The 16,304-nt window shown below is 41.3% G+C and overlaps 1 protein-coding gene and 1 long non-coding RNA gene across 9 annotated transcripts in view; both read left to right on the top strand.

The window, feature by feature from the left end:
- The window catches only part of cep192 (centrosomal protein 192), an 85,832-nt gene extending 81,005 nt beyond the window's left edge, over nt 1-4,827 (top strand). For 7 of the 8 annotated variants that reach the window (XM_028579413.1, XM_028579410.1, XM_028579409.1 and 4 more), the window contains 2 exons: nt 2,696-2,754; nt 4,217-4,827. In XM_028579413.1, the coding sequence (XP_028435214.1) occupies nt 2,696-2,754; nt 4,217-4,349 (192 nt within the window). In that variant the 3' untranslated portion in view covers nt 4,350-4,827. The remainder of the gene's footprint in view (nt 1-2,695; nt 2,755-4,216) is intronic. The other variant, XM_028579412.1, reaches the window with a different exon arrangement.
- A 2,744-nt stretch (nt 4,828-7,571) lies between these two features.
- Nucleotides 7,572-12,263, top strand: LOC114557781 (uncharacterized). The gene is made up of 3 exons (XR_003692838.1): nt 7,572-7,835; nt 11,442-11,555; nt 11,775-12,263. It is a non-coding gene; the product is annotated as an uncharacterized LOC114557781 (long non-coding RNA).
- The last annotated feature ends 4,041 nt before the right edge of the window (nt 12,264-16,304 follow it).

Genomic DNA, 16,304 nt, shown 5'->3' with positions numbered 1-16,304 from the left:
AGTCAACTCCTCGAAGGGTCTGAGCACCTTGAGAACATCCTCCATCAGAGTCAACCCCTGTGCATGAATATGTTGCATACCATCTGTCTCGGACACGTAGATGTTTATGGCACGTTTTTGTTCTGTTAAACGTTCAAACATCAGATATGTCGAATTCCATCGTGTCGACACGTCCTGGATTAAATGGTGATTTGGCAGCCCCAACTCCTGCTGTAGAGCAGACAGCCTTGATTTAGCACTTGAAGAGTGCCTAAAGTGACCAACGGTTTTCCTGGCCAGTGTGATCACGTCAGAGACACTTTGTTGGGATGCACAACTGGAGCGTGTGCGCAAAACAGCCAGCACTTGGAAACCCTGCCTCGGACATGGCTTTCCGCATGTTTGCAGCATTGTCCCTCAAGACCAGGTGACACTTGTTAACAGGTATATCCCACACTCTGATCATTTATTGCAGTGTATCTGCAATGTTTAATGCGGTGTGCCTTCCATCAAATGCTTCACATCGAAGAAAAGCATATGTGCGCTTAAAATCATCATCAATCCAATGTGAGGTCATACTGATGTAGGACAGTCCATATGTCGCATGTAAATGCCCAAGCCTGTGCTTCGGCAACGTGTGCTTGTATGCGGGAAGTGATGGACTCGTACATTTCAGGGATGATTTTGTCAGTAAAAAAGCGTCTGGAGGGGATTTTGTAACGTGGCTCAAGCAGATGGAGTAGCTCGTTGAATCCAGTGTCTTCCACTATGCTATAGGGCTGCAAGTCAGTAGCTATCATTTTCCCAATTGCTGCATGAATGGCTTTGGCTCGTGGGTTATCTGATGTCCACTGTTTCAGTGTAGGGCTAGCAAAGCTGGTAATGGTCGTCTGCTTAACACAAGTTTTTGGCTGTGACTGTCCTTCCTTTGCCGTACCTGAAGTTGCTGCATTTTGGCTGCTGTCTGTAGATTCCTTCATGCACAACTCGTATTCTTTCGGATGTTTCATACACAAATGTCTTAACAGCAGCGATGTTGTGTATTGTTTAGGGTCCTTGCCACCACGAGACAAATCGGCATTGCAAATTAAACACGTAGCTCTACTTAAATCGCCTTCTTTTGACTGAAAGTACTGCGAAACAACACTTTTTCTGCTCACACATTCCATTTTCACTTTCTCACAGCCTACTGCCGTCGCTACTCCATTCTGTCTAGCTCCAACTACTTCATTACGTCGACCACGTAACTCTACAAAGAGTAGTGACAAGATAGTTCAGTCCAAGATGGCGGAGCTGCAGCTCTCATGAGTGCGTTTGTTTGCAATGGAACGTTCTATTGAGTTTCGCCTCTTGTTACTTCTATACTCTTTGGCAAGAGCAGAAAGTCAACACGTTAGCCTCCTTTTCTCGCCTCTTTTTACTTCTCTGTGGTACCGTTCGGCAGTACCCGAACTCCGTCAAAAAGCCCAAAGTTCGGCCGAATTCCGAACCGAACTCTGGGTTTGGTGCATCCCTAATCAGCCTGTTTGGTAGTATCTCTGATATAAAGTAAATGCTTCAAAATCCTCACTAATCCCGCTTAACGGAAATGAAAGACATTATATAAACCAATACTTATTTACTTTCAAGCTCTCATCTAATTTTACATGTTTGGGAATCCAAATAACATACAGATAATAAATGTAAAGTTTGGCGGTACGTTTGTGTTTATCATGGATGTGTTTAGTACTGTTGCCAGGCAGCCTATTTTCCTTTACTTCTGTTTTCTTCCTCTCTACTACTTCTTGTTATTCGCAAATTATTTTTGTTTGTTCGCCGTCTGGTGTTTTGGAGAATACTGCAACGAACAATGACTTGAGCATAAAAGTCTCTGTGCATGCTCGTAGTGCGCGCACGCCAACTATGGAGGCCCACAAGAGTATATGTGAGGCTTAACCATATGACACTGCTTGCATGAGCTAGACATTATTTCCTGGGTGGAGTGGCATTAGAAATTAAATATTGCAAATGTTGTAAAACTTCCTCTGTCCATGTGGCGCTAGAGAACACATTATGTCACAGCGTTCTCACTCAATATTTCACCAATTTCGAAGGTTTTTGAAATATAGTTTGTTTGCTGGTGTCAAAATCAGTTGATAAGTTTTGTAAACTTGAAGTGATTTCCCCTTGGTTCGGTTTCGTTTCCCACCTGGAAAAATCCAAGCGTACCAAAATGCGTCACTACAAATCATGCAAGAATGTTCCCTCCGCTTATTGGTCAGATGTGTCTGGGGTGGGAGCAAGAAAGTAAATGCATGAGGAAGGTTCTATGTTCTGGAGTAGTGCGTATTTCTTGCATCTCCATGGTCAAACCAGCTCATTTCATTTAAATAATCCGACATTGTCACCGAGACTATATGCTTGTTTGGTCCACTTTTGGTGCGCATCAGAGTATGATTGCTGCATTCCCACCTGCCCATATGAATCACACCAAGGAGGAAAATAATCTAGTACCTAAACTAAATTAGGCACGTGTGAAAACTCTCTTAGACACAGGAAAATAGGGTCCTTTTAAGTAGCAGTGCTGACTAGCTCACATTGTATATACTGTTATTCCATATTGCATGACTGTCTTGATTTATGTGTACTGAATGATGATGTAATAACCTCTAACAATTGTCATTGTGCTTTGCATGGATTTGATATTGGATGTGTGGCTTCTCTAATTGACTTGCAGCTGAAATTTGTAAACCCTATGGAGCCCTACCACATCAAGCACTCCAAATATTCCCTCAGGTGAGTCCAATGGTCATTATCCCTCCCATAAACTCTCAATACTGCACTTTTTATAGTGGCTGAATGACACATTGGGAATCAGAGGTTCATAAACCATCTTTATAATCAGTGCCTACCTCTGTTTTTACTGCACTTTGATTTAAGGGTTTCTGTGTTCTACTATTAGAAATGGTTCTCTTATGGAACAAATTAAGTAGCTAGGTATTAATGTTAAGTCAGGAATAGGAAATACAACTCAAGACATGATCTGTGATGTAATTTGGAGTTTATGTAATGTTATTTTCCCATTGTGACTGCTCACTGTGGGAGGTCCTGCGTTGGGACGTGGAGGATGATGTTACTATATACGGCACACACGCCTTTTAGAGTACTGATGTTTTTCCTAACTAAGGCCTTTGGGAGGGCTTGTCTTGCCACAGGTACCAGCTGTGCTGTGCTGTGCTGTGCTGTGTACTGTGTTCAGTATGGGCACAACATGCATTTTGTATTGTTGAAATAGGAAGAGTGGTATGGGAAAAAATACAAATTGAACTTTATTTACTTCCTCAACAAAAATAAAGCATTGTCAGACATACCATTGATGTCATGATCATTGAAATAGATTGAGAGAGAATGAGAGTTGCTGAATGAACTGTTTGCTGTGGTCTTTTGACTAGTTCAAGAAAAAAATGATGTCAGTGGGGCTGTTAAGTGTGTCATGCTCACTAGTTTAAGAACTCTGTTTTGGCTGTCATTTAATGAATATAATTTGATCCTCAATTCCTCTTTAGCAGCAAAGGCAACAGACATAATGCACGAAAAATGCCTTTCCATGTTTTGTACTATTCAACTGCTTGTTTGTCAAAAACCTCACCTCAATGAGTCTGCAACTTGCTCCAAGTCATGTTGCACAGAAGATTATGTGGAAGTTTACGGTTCTTTGCAATTTCAACGGTACACGGTAAAAATGTCTGCCGCTCTGGACCATGTTGATTTAAATGGGAATATCCATTCTACTCTCATTCTATTTCTATGGTCATGACCTTTATCTCCAATGTTGCCATGTGTTGCCACAACCTGAACCTGACCCAGCCCTACAGTAGGAGTGTTGGGAGCACGGCTGTGTGTGGATTCGTGGTAGCCTTGTGGTGACCCTAGCATGTTGTGGCTCTTGTTATGTATTCTGATTTCCACCACGACCACACTGACCATAATGTACCCCTGCTTCTCACTTATTGTCTCTTTTATTATGCTGTAGTCTTTTGTGTGCACATGGATTAGAGTTTAACATTTTCCTTTTTGAATACAGTTATTGAGGTTATTTTTTTCATAGTCTATATCATGATTCATAAAGTGCAATGTGATAGTAGTTTTGTGAAAATGCATGTATATTTGTGCTGGTGCAAGTGTTACGTATTCATGGTCATCATTTCATATTCAAATAATTGTCTATTAACTGCTGTTCTTCTTTTCTACCCATTAGATCCCAGCACTATCTGAAGCTACCCGTCCAGTTCAAGCCCAGTACTGCAGGCAGACACACTGGCTTACTGCTCATTCAGCCAGAAACAAGTGGAAGTCTTGTTATTCAGCTGATTGGTGATGCATTGCCTTGAATCTACCATCCTACGCCACCTCCTCAGGCTGGCTGGCTGGCTGACTGGCTGGCTTTGGGTGAATGCTCTTCCCTGTACTATTTTGATCATGGGACAGACTAGAGTAACGGAGAAGAAAAGACAAAACTGCAAACTGGGTACAAATAAAAGCAATCCTTCAACATGATCATATTTGGCAATATGTGACTGGAGATGACTGAGACTCTCCTGCCAACACAGCCCTGTCTGCCTCTGGATGTGGCACAGGTGTCCTCAGCTGGCCAATGAGTGCCTGTTTGTGCCTGGAGCTGAATGATTTTGTTTCACAGAGCTAATGGTTTTGTCACTTCACTCTGGATCTGGTATTTGCCTTATCTGTGAGTCATGTCACAAGGCAGCATTGTTGTTGCCATGGCCCCTGCCAGACAGCACCAGTCGGGGATTACTTTTCTTTAAGTTGGTCTCACAGGAATGCCTTGGTCTTTTTTTTTTTTTTTTTTTTTTTTTTTGGAAAAGCCAAACCATGTTTGTTTTTTTAGCCATGTTCCATAGCAAAAATCTGAAAAACGGGCATGAGCATTCTTGATTGTAATAAGACTATAGGAGATTTAGGATTCTGTTTTTTTAAAATCCCATGAACTTATTTTTTATTTAATGTCTTGTCTACATTTCATAACATGTTCCTAATCTTCTGTACTGGTGTGGTTTCTATGGAAATGGCTCCTCATCATGCAGAGCCCACTCTCACAGTGCCCCTTGTCAGCTCCATGTGTTGACTTCCCAGCAGCCTCCAAGACTCGTTCCAAAGAGCCCAGATGTACTTAATTTAGTCATGATCATTGCAACTCACAGCAACCAGGATGGTTAATGATTGTTATTACATGCTAAAAGAGTTTACCTCTGGTGGGGGTTTAGTATGGCAGTTTGCCAGGCCTGCTTAGTATGGTTACCATGGCAAAACGGTGTTAATCACTGTTCCAGTTACAGAAAATTACCTCCCCATTTCCTCTTGGCTCTTGGGCAAATGGGGAAAAATTGCTTGGGGCTATTGGATTCACATCCATTAATGATTTTAGAACTGGAATGGTGTTGGGAAATGTATGTTGACAGAAGGATGTGTTGTACCACACATTGTTGCACCCTTTGGAAATGAAAAACATTAGAGTTGAGCATTATTTTCCTTTTTAGTTTTAATATGAAGGCAGTATATTGTCACAGGCTGCTCTTAACAAGCCCTCACATCTACCCTGACATATTTAAAATTTACGATTTGCACATGCTTCAAGTAGTATATAATGTAATATATTGTATGTACACATTTTGAATAAAGTTTTGTGATAAATAGCTTGGCGTTCTTAATTTTTTTTTAAATCGTATTGCTGTCAGAAGGGTGGGGGGGAAAAAAGATTTATAAAAGAAATGTGGTTGAAAGGTAGCTTTCTGTTTATTTTCCTTCCTGTTTACCTGTCTAGCTCTGACTGGTCTCTGGTGGTTTGTACTGTTTGGCTTTATCATCAGTGTCCTGTGTACAGAGGACAATAAAAACATAAGCAAGTAAACATTTAGACAAACTGTAAATAAAAGATAAAAAGGGATTAAATACAGTTTTAATAGCATCCATGATACCATACAGCGTATAGTTGCTGGCAATATTGAAGATGTGAGAATGACATTGCACCTGTTCTGTCTTTAATGAAGTTCATCCAATGTCAAACGAATACATTAATTCAATTTATTTATTCTGCACCACGACCCCTCAGATCTGACAACCAAAGTTCCACGCTCCAGGCTAGACAAAGGGAGATCATGCTTTTACTGTTGTAGCTCCAATACTGGAACAATATCCTCCTCAGTATATCACAATTATATAGACTGACTTTCTTTTATTATTTTTACTCATTGTTTTATGCTCTATATTTTGTTTTATTTCTCTCTGGCATTTCTCTGAAGTTTACTCGTGCCTTTGAACAAATGAGAAGAGAATCACCTATTTAAAATGTTCTTAAGTAAAGCACTGAACTGCTTCGAACACTGGGGATGCGGTTGATCCTGACCCGTGATTTAAGAAACTGATATCACCCAATCGGCTGCTATATGGAAATGAACCTGCAGATGTCGCCAAAGCTTCATCAGAGCAGCTACTTGTGCTGTACAATAGGCAGGTGAGCTGCACTTTTCATTCCCAGACTGGAAACCACTGTAGTGCAGTTTTTGATCTAGTTCTATATATAAGAACAGTACATTTACCTTTTAAACGTCAGTCAGTACACAAAATACGTTATGCCTGTTAGAGCCTCGGATAAAACACTTCGTTGTTGAAGCTAAAAGTTGGTTGTCTGGTTCATCATGAATACAACACAGAAACATTACGGTGGCAACGAGGATTTAAATTAAAGACATGCGAGCTGTCGACACGTACACCGATGTTTTCTTGAAGGAAAAGAGATGGAAAAGACAGAGCAAACTGCGGCTAAAAGCTAACCTAGTGTTTAGAAAATCTAAAAGAGACGTGTTCGTTTGATTTCTGAGGAGGAAGGAGAGGCTTGGGTCCAATTGAAAGTTAAGTAAAAGGTTTAATGAACAACACGATGAAAACGACATGACAAAAACAAAATGATACACTGCAGCTGACAGCGGACTGAAATTACATGCCTCCTCTTCAGGAATTACATCAATCAGTCCTGAGACATTCTCAGGTTCGGAATTATATTCCTTTGGAATTGTGGGTGTTTCCTTGAATGGAAACTGTCCCAGGTTAAAGACACACCTCTGATTTCAGGTTTACTCCAGTTCACAGACAAAGGTCGTTTATCATGGTAGTGCCGATTCTTCAGAGATATGCATTTCCTTTGTTCTAATCCAGTCTGGCCCCGCAGTGAGTGGCTCCCCAAAAGTTGTTTAAACAATAAGTCTTCTAGAGCAGGGATTCCCAAAGTGTGGTACGCGCACCCCCAGGGGTACGCGAGCTGCCACCAGGGGGTGCGCAAGAGGAAAAATGTAATGGCGGTCTGTTTTTTTAAGTGGGATTTTTCCATTGACATATATAAAAAGATTTTTCCATACAATAAAAAAACATGAACAGTAAACATTTCCTTTTGTAATCGCTTTTATTTAAAATAAAAAAAACTATAATTTATTAGTTTTTGATAGAAACGTAGAAGAAGACAGCTGCTGTCTTCTTCTACGCATTCTTCTACGCATTGCTCTTCTTTTATGTAGGCCTACTGCATTGCTCTTCTTTTATGTAGGCCTACTGCAGCCGCTAGGCTATATGCGTGCCAACTCGTTTCATTCATTCTATAAATATGCTTAACTGGCTGAAATCAGGGAAACTGTCAAGTGGGACGTCTTATGATAAAGTTGTTAGTCACGAAGTAGGAAAGGGACCAAGAGAGAGTGAGGATTTGGAGGCAACAGAGACGGAGAGAATAGAGAAAGAAAATGAGCGGGAGTCAGAAGATGCAACGGAGGAAACCGAAGAGGAGGGAAGGAGATGCCAAAAAAGAGGTAATGAGGGTGAACACCAGACGGGGAAAAAAAGAAGGAAATATGATGACAATTATCTGGGTCTGGGCTTCACTTGGATCGGCGATACAGATTGCCCAAAGCCTCAGTGCGTGTTGTGCAGTGAAGTTCTAGCAAACAGCTGTATGAAGCCGTCTTATCTCCGTCGTCACCTGAACACGAAACATGGCCATTTAAGTCAAAAGCCCCTTACATTTTTTAAAGCAAAATTGGAGGAGTTGCAGAAAAGCCTAAAACAAATGCATTTTCATTCATGCATTGGGTCTACGAAAGACGCATTACGGGCTTCATATCTGCTCAGTTACAGAGTAGGGAGAAAGGGGCTGCCGCACACAATTGCCGAAGACGTGTGTTTGCCAGCGGCCAAAGAGATGGTGGAGTGTATGATTGGAGAGAAAGAGGCAAAAAAGTTGGACATGATTCCTGTGTCCAATAACACTGTGTCGCGCCGCATTGATGCCATGTCTGAAGACATCCTGGCTACACTAGTCAGCCGTGTGAAGAAAAGTGAGTTTTCATTCGTCCTCTTAAAAGTGGAAGCTTGTGCGTAGCTTTGTTGCATTATATTGAAACTTTGTTGATGTTGTTATTGTCATGCGTGTTCTGGTTATTTGCGCATGTTTAAACATGAGTCTTTATATGGCGACAAAACAAAGCTTTGTTGCGTTTTTTTTGAAGTGTGAATTGGGGGTGCGCCAACCCGGTTGGGACATAGAAGGGGGTGCGCAGGAAAAAAAGTTTGGGAACCGCTGTTCTAGAGCATCTACATTCATGCTAAATAACAGACATGACCTAATCCAGGGGTCGGCAACCTTAGGCACGCGTGCCACCATGGGCACGCGGGACCTTAACCAATGGCACGCTGGCAATATGTGTGCAAGAGAGTTATTGATGTGTTGAAATCATGGTTGAAATGCTGAAGCACTCTCTCATCCGCATGCCAAATTCCAACGTTCACAGTTGCCGACCTCATAGGTGTCGATACCGTGGGTGCTCCGGAGCTTGAGCACCCACGAAAAACACTGAGCACCCACATGTGCCAGACTGCCAGTTCATTTTTATATAAATGTAATATTAAACATTGCAGGTGGTGCTAAGTGGAGCGTCTGTCATAGTGTGATTGGTCATGTCGGTGGCACTGATTTATAATTTCCCACCAAGCTGATTAAACTTCTCATCTCCAATCCTATCTGTGAGAAGTGGCGCTGTCCTGAGTTGAAAGCTAGCTTACTTTACGGCGTGTGTGTTCGTGTCGGCCGCTGTCCATTTCCTAAGGTTCTGAAATGCAAACATTGTTGACTACTTTTTTTTTTTAAACTGTGTGAGCGTGTGAGCACCCATGGAGGAAAACATAAATCGGCACCTGTGCGCCCTGTTATTTACGGTAGTTTGATTGACTCATATCTCTGACTGGGAACAATACAAAGAGGATTACCAACGGCCGCTGGGGCAGATGAACTAACGCTAGTCTCGTTACTGTAAGGAGGCTACAATTAAACCTTCGTGAGTTAAAAGTCAATACTTATCAGTGCACTCAGCGGTGTAGACCGGCATAAACATGTAGAAAGCGATATTTCAATCTGCTCTGTCTGCTCAGTCCACTCTTGTCCACCGCGCTGTTTTACGCAAACACAGCTCTACTCTACTCTGCAAATAGCTAATTTTTACAAAACAAGCTAAAAGAAAAGCTGTCGGTTTGTAGTCTATTTTTCTTAGTTTGCAGGGAATCTTGACATTTGGACAAATTCTTATAAACTTAAGCTGTCTGAAGAAACCATCCTCTCCGCTGGAGGGTAAATATGGATGCATTATTAGACCAAAACAAATACATGTGGCTACTTAATATGCACGTGAATGACGCAATCGTTATGTTCTTCATTCTTGATAATGATGCTGGTTGTGTTATTATTTTGCCACAGCATCGTTTCATTGAAAATGAGGCATACAGGACCTGCTTATCAGTCCATTTGTCATTAAAGCTGGGCTTTAATGACAAATGGTAGTGATAGTTTTGTCAGCCCATTTTCCACCAATCAGGACTGCATACTAAAACCATGTTTCCATAATAATAATATACAATAATAATAATAATTACAAGGTCCTGATTATTACAGATTCCCTGGATATTACATTTTGATGTGATGTCATAAAAAAAATTAATGTTAACATGGCACACTAATAAACAAGAAATTTTGAAAAGGGCACTTCATATCAAAAAGGTTGCCGACCCCTGACCTAATCAATTCTTTAGAAGCTTGAGAAGGTGTGAGCCAGACCAATGCTGATTAGGTGTGGTTATTTGATTAGATTTAGCTGCAGGCTAAATAAGACCAAAAGTACATTATTTTCAAAACATAAGCATGGTTTCAACTTTTTACAACCAAACACTAGCTAAGTGAACAGTGTCGACAGTCACAGCAGCAGCAAGCATTGCTGGAAACGCGGCGACAGCCCTCCCGCCATTTGACACAAAGTTGATCTGCTTGTTTATGAGGTAACAGCTTGATGCATGATGTATGTATTGACTAGTGCAAAGCGTTAAGTACTGGTGCAATGATACGGCTGAGTGCAGACTACGATATTCCCACTGCTGATGCTATGACTGTTTGAAATGATCCTGATGCCAATATTTGTAATGTAGCGAGGAGTTTAACAACTGCTGGAATGGAATGTGAACGCTGAGTTGGAGAGTCAATTTCTTCCAGTAAATGTAATATTACAAGGTTGCTTAATCTGTAACGCTTAATCATTTTGTGTTCACTCAACTGAAAAAGTGTGAACCTTGTGGCAAAAATCTTTTCAGCTCGTCTCCTTGGCCTATCTTTGTCTTGCTCGGATTACTGCTGTCATTTCACCAGGAGGCATATGCGAGGAAACCCGTTAGCGGCTAGTTTACTCCTGCTTTTAAGAGGCAGAGAATTTTCACCGCAAAATAGAGGCGCGCTTTCACGGGTGGTTTTTGTACATAGTGGAATACATAATTAGGTGCACTTTACGCTTCTCCTCCCATCTCTTTATGGGGAACTCCCACTTTCCCCTTCACCCTCCCATGAATACATATGCATTACCTGAGTGCACCCTGTTTGTACATACCTCGCCATGCTTTTACGCGCACGTTGCGAAACAAATATGCCTGAAGTGGGCGCAAAAGCGTTAGTCTGTCCCTGTGAGTTTGCTAATGTTGAAGCAGACATTAAGATGCAAATCGTACATTGACCAGGCTGCGCAGAAAAGCACTGAGGGAGCCTGACCTGTGCATAGACGAACTTCTTGACCACGGAAGAACACTGGAATTGTCTGAAATGCAAGCGACTGGTATGGAAAGAGGTAATACGGCTACAGACAATATTGTCGATCAAAAGTTTAGTTTAGTTTATTAGTTTATAATGTCGTGGACAGTCCCCTTTAATGAACTATACAGTAAAAGGAGCTGCTTTAGCCTCAAGGCTAATTTCCCTCTGTAGTCCCCGGCCAGCTGACAATAGGCATCCTATGTGGCTTCTCCTCAAAAATGCGTATGAACTGCTGCTGGTTGATGACTATATACCTAAAAAACTTAACAACTCTTAACTCTACTTTCATAAATAGGTTTCCCCATCACCTCCCATACCATGGGCCTGAGGAGCATGACCTTCTGGGTGAGGAGTTTCTAAAACTGAAATGGAAAGCTTCTGGGCTGAAATGGCAACCCGGAAACATAAGGTAAACATTTTTATTTTGTTTTTGTCTTTCCTTTTTGGTGTGGCTTGGCTACATATGTTGCTTAACATTGTTGCATGCACATATGTGTCATGCATGTTGCAAATTATGCATGTTTTTATCTGAACTTTGTTAATGGATCAACCTACAGTATACTTACAGTATTAATCAATCAAAAATCAAGGTATGTTTTTCGATTGTGTTTTGGTGCATTTTCCATAGCTGACAGCAGCCAAAGAATTCGATAGACTTGCTGCCGTCACCAAGCTGGTCCTGGTGTTGTCCCATGCAAACGCAGATGCTGGGAGGGTGTTTTCATTTGTGGGACTGAACAAAACCAAGAGAAGAAACCTCTTGTGCCTAGCATTGGATAACACCCTGTCCTCAGTAATGACCATAAAGATGGCCAATCTGGAGCCCTGCTTCAATGAGAGCCCCCCTCAGATATCATCAAGGCCTCCAAGAAGACCACAGGCCAGTATAACCATGCCCACAGATCACAGACATGGACTTTACCCAGCTTCTGATCTGCATCTGATACTGATTAGATTATGACTCATTTTGTTATTTTTGTAATGCATTCATTTGTTTTATTGCTAGAAAAAGTTGTACTGTTTAAGTACTTTTAAGCACTTTGTTTGTTGCACTTTATTTGTTTCTGATGGACCATGTGGTGGGAGGCTTTGAATGAAAAATAATGTCCTTCCCTAACTAATCTTGTGTCGTTTTTTGGCTGAACATAAATCATTAAGTGCTCTTAAGAATACAATTATTCACAACATGGGTTAGGTTTCAGTTAAGAATTAGTTTAAAACCACCTAATAAAAATATGAATCAACCTACCTAGGTCAAATCTCAAACACTCATCTATGAATAAGGCTTTATTGTGGTACATAGGCAGTCATTTAGACAACAATAGTTTTCTGGTTGAATGTTTAGCTCAAGTCTAGAAGGCCCTACAAGGCACGATGCCAACATGAATCAGAATAAGTTCAAGTATTGCACATCTGGAAGTGGACCTTCAGCTATGTCTGCTTCACAGAATGTAACCAATATTGTCCATCTCCAGTAGGCTGCCCCTATCAACAGCTTTGGGCCTCCCCACAAACCACCAGAATGCAGGGTACAACATGGGTACCACATCAAATTAATTCCAATTCTCTGATATCTGAGCCACCAACTTGTGTGGCTGCATGTGCAGCCTAATTTTGGTCACCCCCGAAAAAATCTCACTCCAAGGTTTTTTGAAAAGTTGGAAGGTATGGGTTAACCAAAAAGGTTATAACAATAAGAGGCGACACTCATGGTTTACGCTCAACTGCCACAAGAGGGCGTGCTGACAGTGCGTCCGCCATTTTGGACTGAATACTCCCCTGTGTCACAGTGAATATAATACATGCATCGTCAATTTGCGTCCACTTAAAGTGCTTTTTTCGCAACTGACTGGTTCAGATTGTTGTTAGGTGTCTGACAACATTATGTAAAGGATCCCTACAGAGATAGACTTTTTTGTTGAAGAGTAAAATTTTTGCATAAGCAGAAACGGCTCCACGATCACTGTCTCTAAAACCACCAGACTCCATTTAAATAACCAATACTTTTAGCGTAAACAGAGCCAACATATTTTCACGTGTTTATTTCAACCAAACCAGAGTGGTGATTTTATTCAATTTTATTTGTTGTGTTTTTATGTTTAAAAAAGGATCTTATTCTTTATCAGAATGGCCACCCTCTGTGGGAATCCTTTCCATAAAGTTGTGAGACTCTTAGAACAATAATCTGAGCCTGTCAGTGGCAAAAAAGCACTTTTTAATAGTAAATGAAGGCGTGCAGTTGTCCAAAATGGCGGCGACTTGGCGACTGCGCGCAGATGTTCTACCAATGGAGTGTTGCCTCTTATTATTATATCCTCTTTGGGTTAACTAAACATCCCTTTTTTTTATGCAGCTCGACACAAAACAATGGACCTTGTGCATTACAGCAACATGTACAAGAACATTGGCCAGCTAAATGTATCAATGTAATGTACAATGGAATTGTGTTTAACCTCACATGTGGGAAAATAAACAAAAGGCAAAAGGAAGTCCAACAAAAATCCCAAAACTAAAGACTAGGGGCGTTTCTGTGTTCTTCTATTGACTTGTGTCCCTGTGAAACGTCATCTCGTGTTGCCAAAGTACTGTCCCAATACACAAGTTCGCATTTCACCAAGAACAGTTAAGATTCCCAAAAATGTTCTTGACACGTCCATTTTACCGAGGCTGCATTGGTTGGTAACTTGTATGAACTTTGCAACACCTGTATCCCAACATTCATTTCGGCATTCAATGATGGTCGGGTTTCCGGTACATAGACAGTCCAAAAATGCTAATCACTAAATTCACTTCTGAGAACATTTTAGGCGAGAAATGAACGGTTTAGATTTCGAATATATGCAGTCTTGGGAAAATCTTTGCCGAATTGACAATTTGCTGTTTTCGGAGCTCCATAAAGTGACACGGCCGCCAGCTTACACCTGCCGGGGCCGCCAGCTTGCACCTGCCGGGGCCGCTAGCTCGTTGCTCGGACAGTCTCGCTTGGAGACCCCACTGTAAGCTGGAGGTCTTTTAGACCGGTCCCGTAAATAAGAGGCTTTTATTTTGCTGTTGACGGATTGTTTGTTTAAATATCACAACACATGTCCATCATAAGATTAACGGGAACCTGTGGTTAACTGTCTTTTTGGAGTTAAACTCCACAAGCTCACACACACACACACACACACACACACACACACACACACACACACACACACAGCGCAGCAGGCAGAGGAGAGAGATACACCCGTTTCTTTTCGGGAGACATGTTTAAATTATGCCATAGGCTATACCTTAGATTTAGTATTTAGTTCATATTTTTTGGTGTTATTTGTTTTCTGATTTATTAGAAGTTGAGTTTCAGTCTGTATGATAAATGAACACTTGTACATAAAGTGGTAACATGCTATGACATGTTATGTAGACTAAAGGGGAGACACCAACCTTTATAATTTGAATTGCTAATTTCCATCTCCCTGGGCATATACAGTGCACTACAATAATATAGAAATGATAATTCCACCTAACACTAATAGGAACACATAGGACACACCAGTGCATATGCCTACTTATTTTTAATTTAAACTGACTTCAATGTATACACTAATAATAGTAGGGATCGCGTTCCACTCTTTTGAATAAGTAAGGGGTGTTTGAGCTAAACCATAAACAATGAAATTAAAGCTCAGTTAGTTTTATTTTTCAATATTATTGCAATAGCATTATGATGTTTTCTTGTCCGGAGATTTTTTTTAATACAAAGTGATTATATTGTTGTGGTTTTTATTTCTAGCTGGTATTTTGGAGCCCTGCAGGTAGCCTCTGTGCTGGGAGTGTTGAGCAATAACAGGAAGAAAGCATCATCTCAAACTGTTAACAGCGTTTTCTGTGCTTGTGAACTTGCGAGTTCATTCTTCCAAGAACAGCCAGCAAGAACGTTCTCCCCAAGAACACAAGTCTGTACTTTGCATTCTTGAGATTGAGAAACACCCAAGGAAAACAAAACCACAAGGACGAAGAGACGCAGGAAACGACAACAGGAGAAACGACTATGAACAGACAAGAGGGCTGAGGAACAGGTGGAACACATCAGGGCAGGGCAGACAATAACAGAGGCGGGAAAACACAAGGCAGGAAGTAAAACAAGACATGACACAGGAGAAACAGACACTACAAAGTAAAACAGGAAACTAAATGAAAAGACCGTGGGAACAATACTACAAGGACTGATAACACAAAGACAGGCTGACAAGGGTGAGACAAGCAGGTGTGGACTACAAATCTTTACGTAGACAAGATGAAAGTAGATCCAAAAACGAAAGGGGGAATGCAGAACCAATGTAGAATAGGGAGGAGAGAAGCACTGGGGATGTTGGGGAGGCGGAGGAGTTAAAGAAAGTTAAAGATGGCATAGGAAATCAAAGTATAAGAATATTGAGACGTGAAGGACAGGAGTGTAGAAAGGAAAAGCAGTGAAGAGTTTTTAAAGGGTACAAGGGGATGAACAGAGTTAGACAGAGAGGACAGATGGATAGAGGAGGGATAGATGTTGAGGAGAGGAATGAGAGAGTGAGCACTGAGAGACCAGCATAGACAAAGAGTGAGAGTGTGGCAGTGCGCCACTCTGCAGCAGCAACACTGATTGACAGCCATAGCCTCACTACGGTTTGTCTGTACTTGCTGACTGACTGGCTGGATGCAGCAGTGTCCCCACAACTTTGCCCTTCTCTCCACCTCCCTTCCTGTGTCTGTCTACCCCCCCCGCCATCTCTCAGCAATGCAGCATTAAATTGGGCTGGATTAGAGAGAATTCTTGTGATACAACTTTATTTTTATCTTTTTAAAACTGTCTGTTTTTTTCAGGCCATGTGGTAGTAAAGAACATCTCCCTGCTGAATGTTTCACCAGTGCAGCATATGAATGAAAAAAAGGATGATGGTTCTCCTCTAACCTTGAGTCTTCTTCTAGTACTAGTAAACTTCATTTGTGGAAGAGCGTGATACAAATAAAGTTATCATTATCAGCTTGAATGCTCTAATCGCTGCTGACAAAACACGCTTGGAGCGGCTGCTAAACATAAACAATCGCCTTCTGGTCCCCCATCGCCCCATTTTTATCCTCCAGATTGAAAGGAAAGATAAATGACATTGAGATACAGAGGCCATAATATGTCTGA

This window comes from Perca flavescens, chromosome 6 (genome assembly GCF_004354835.1).
Source record: "Perca flavescens isolate YP-PL-M2 chromosome 6, PFLA_1.0, whole genome shotgun sequence".
In the NCBI taxonomy this organism is placed as follows: Eukaryota; Metazoa; Chordata; class Actinopteri; order Perciformes; family Percidae; genus Perca; species Perca flavescens.
This window is presented reverse-complemented; position numbering and strand designations above follow the sequence as displayed.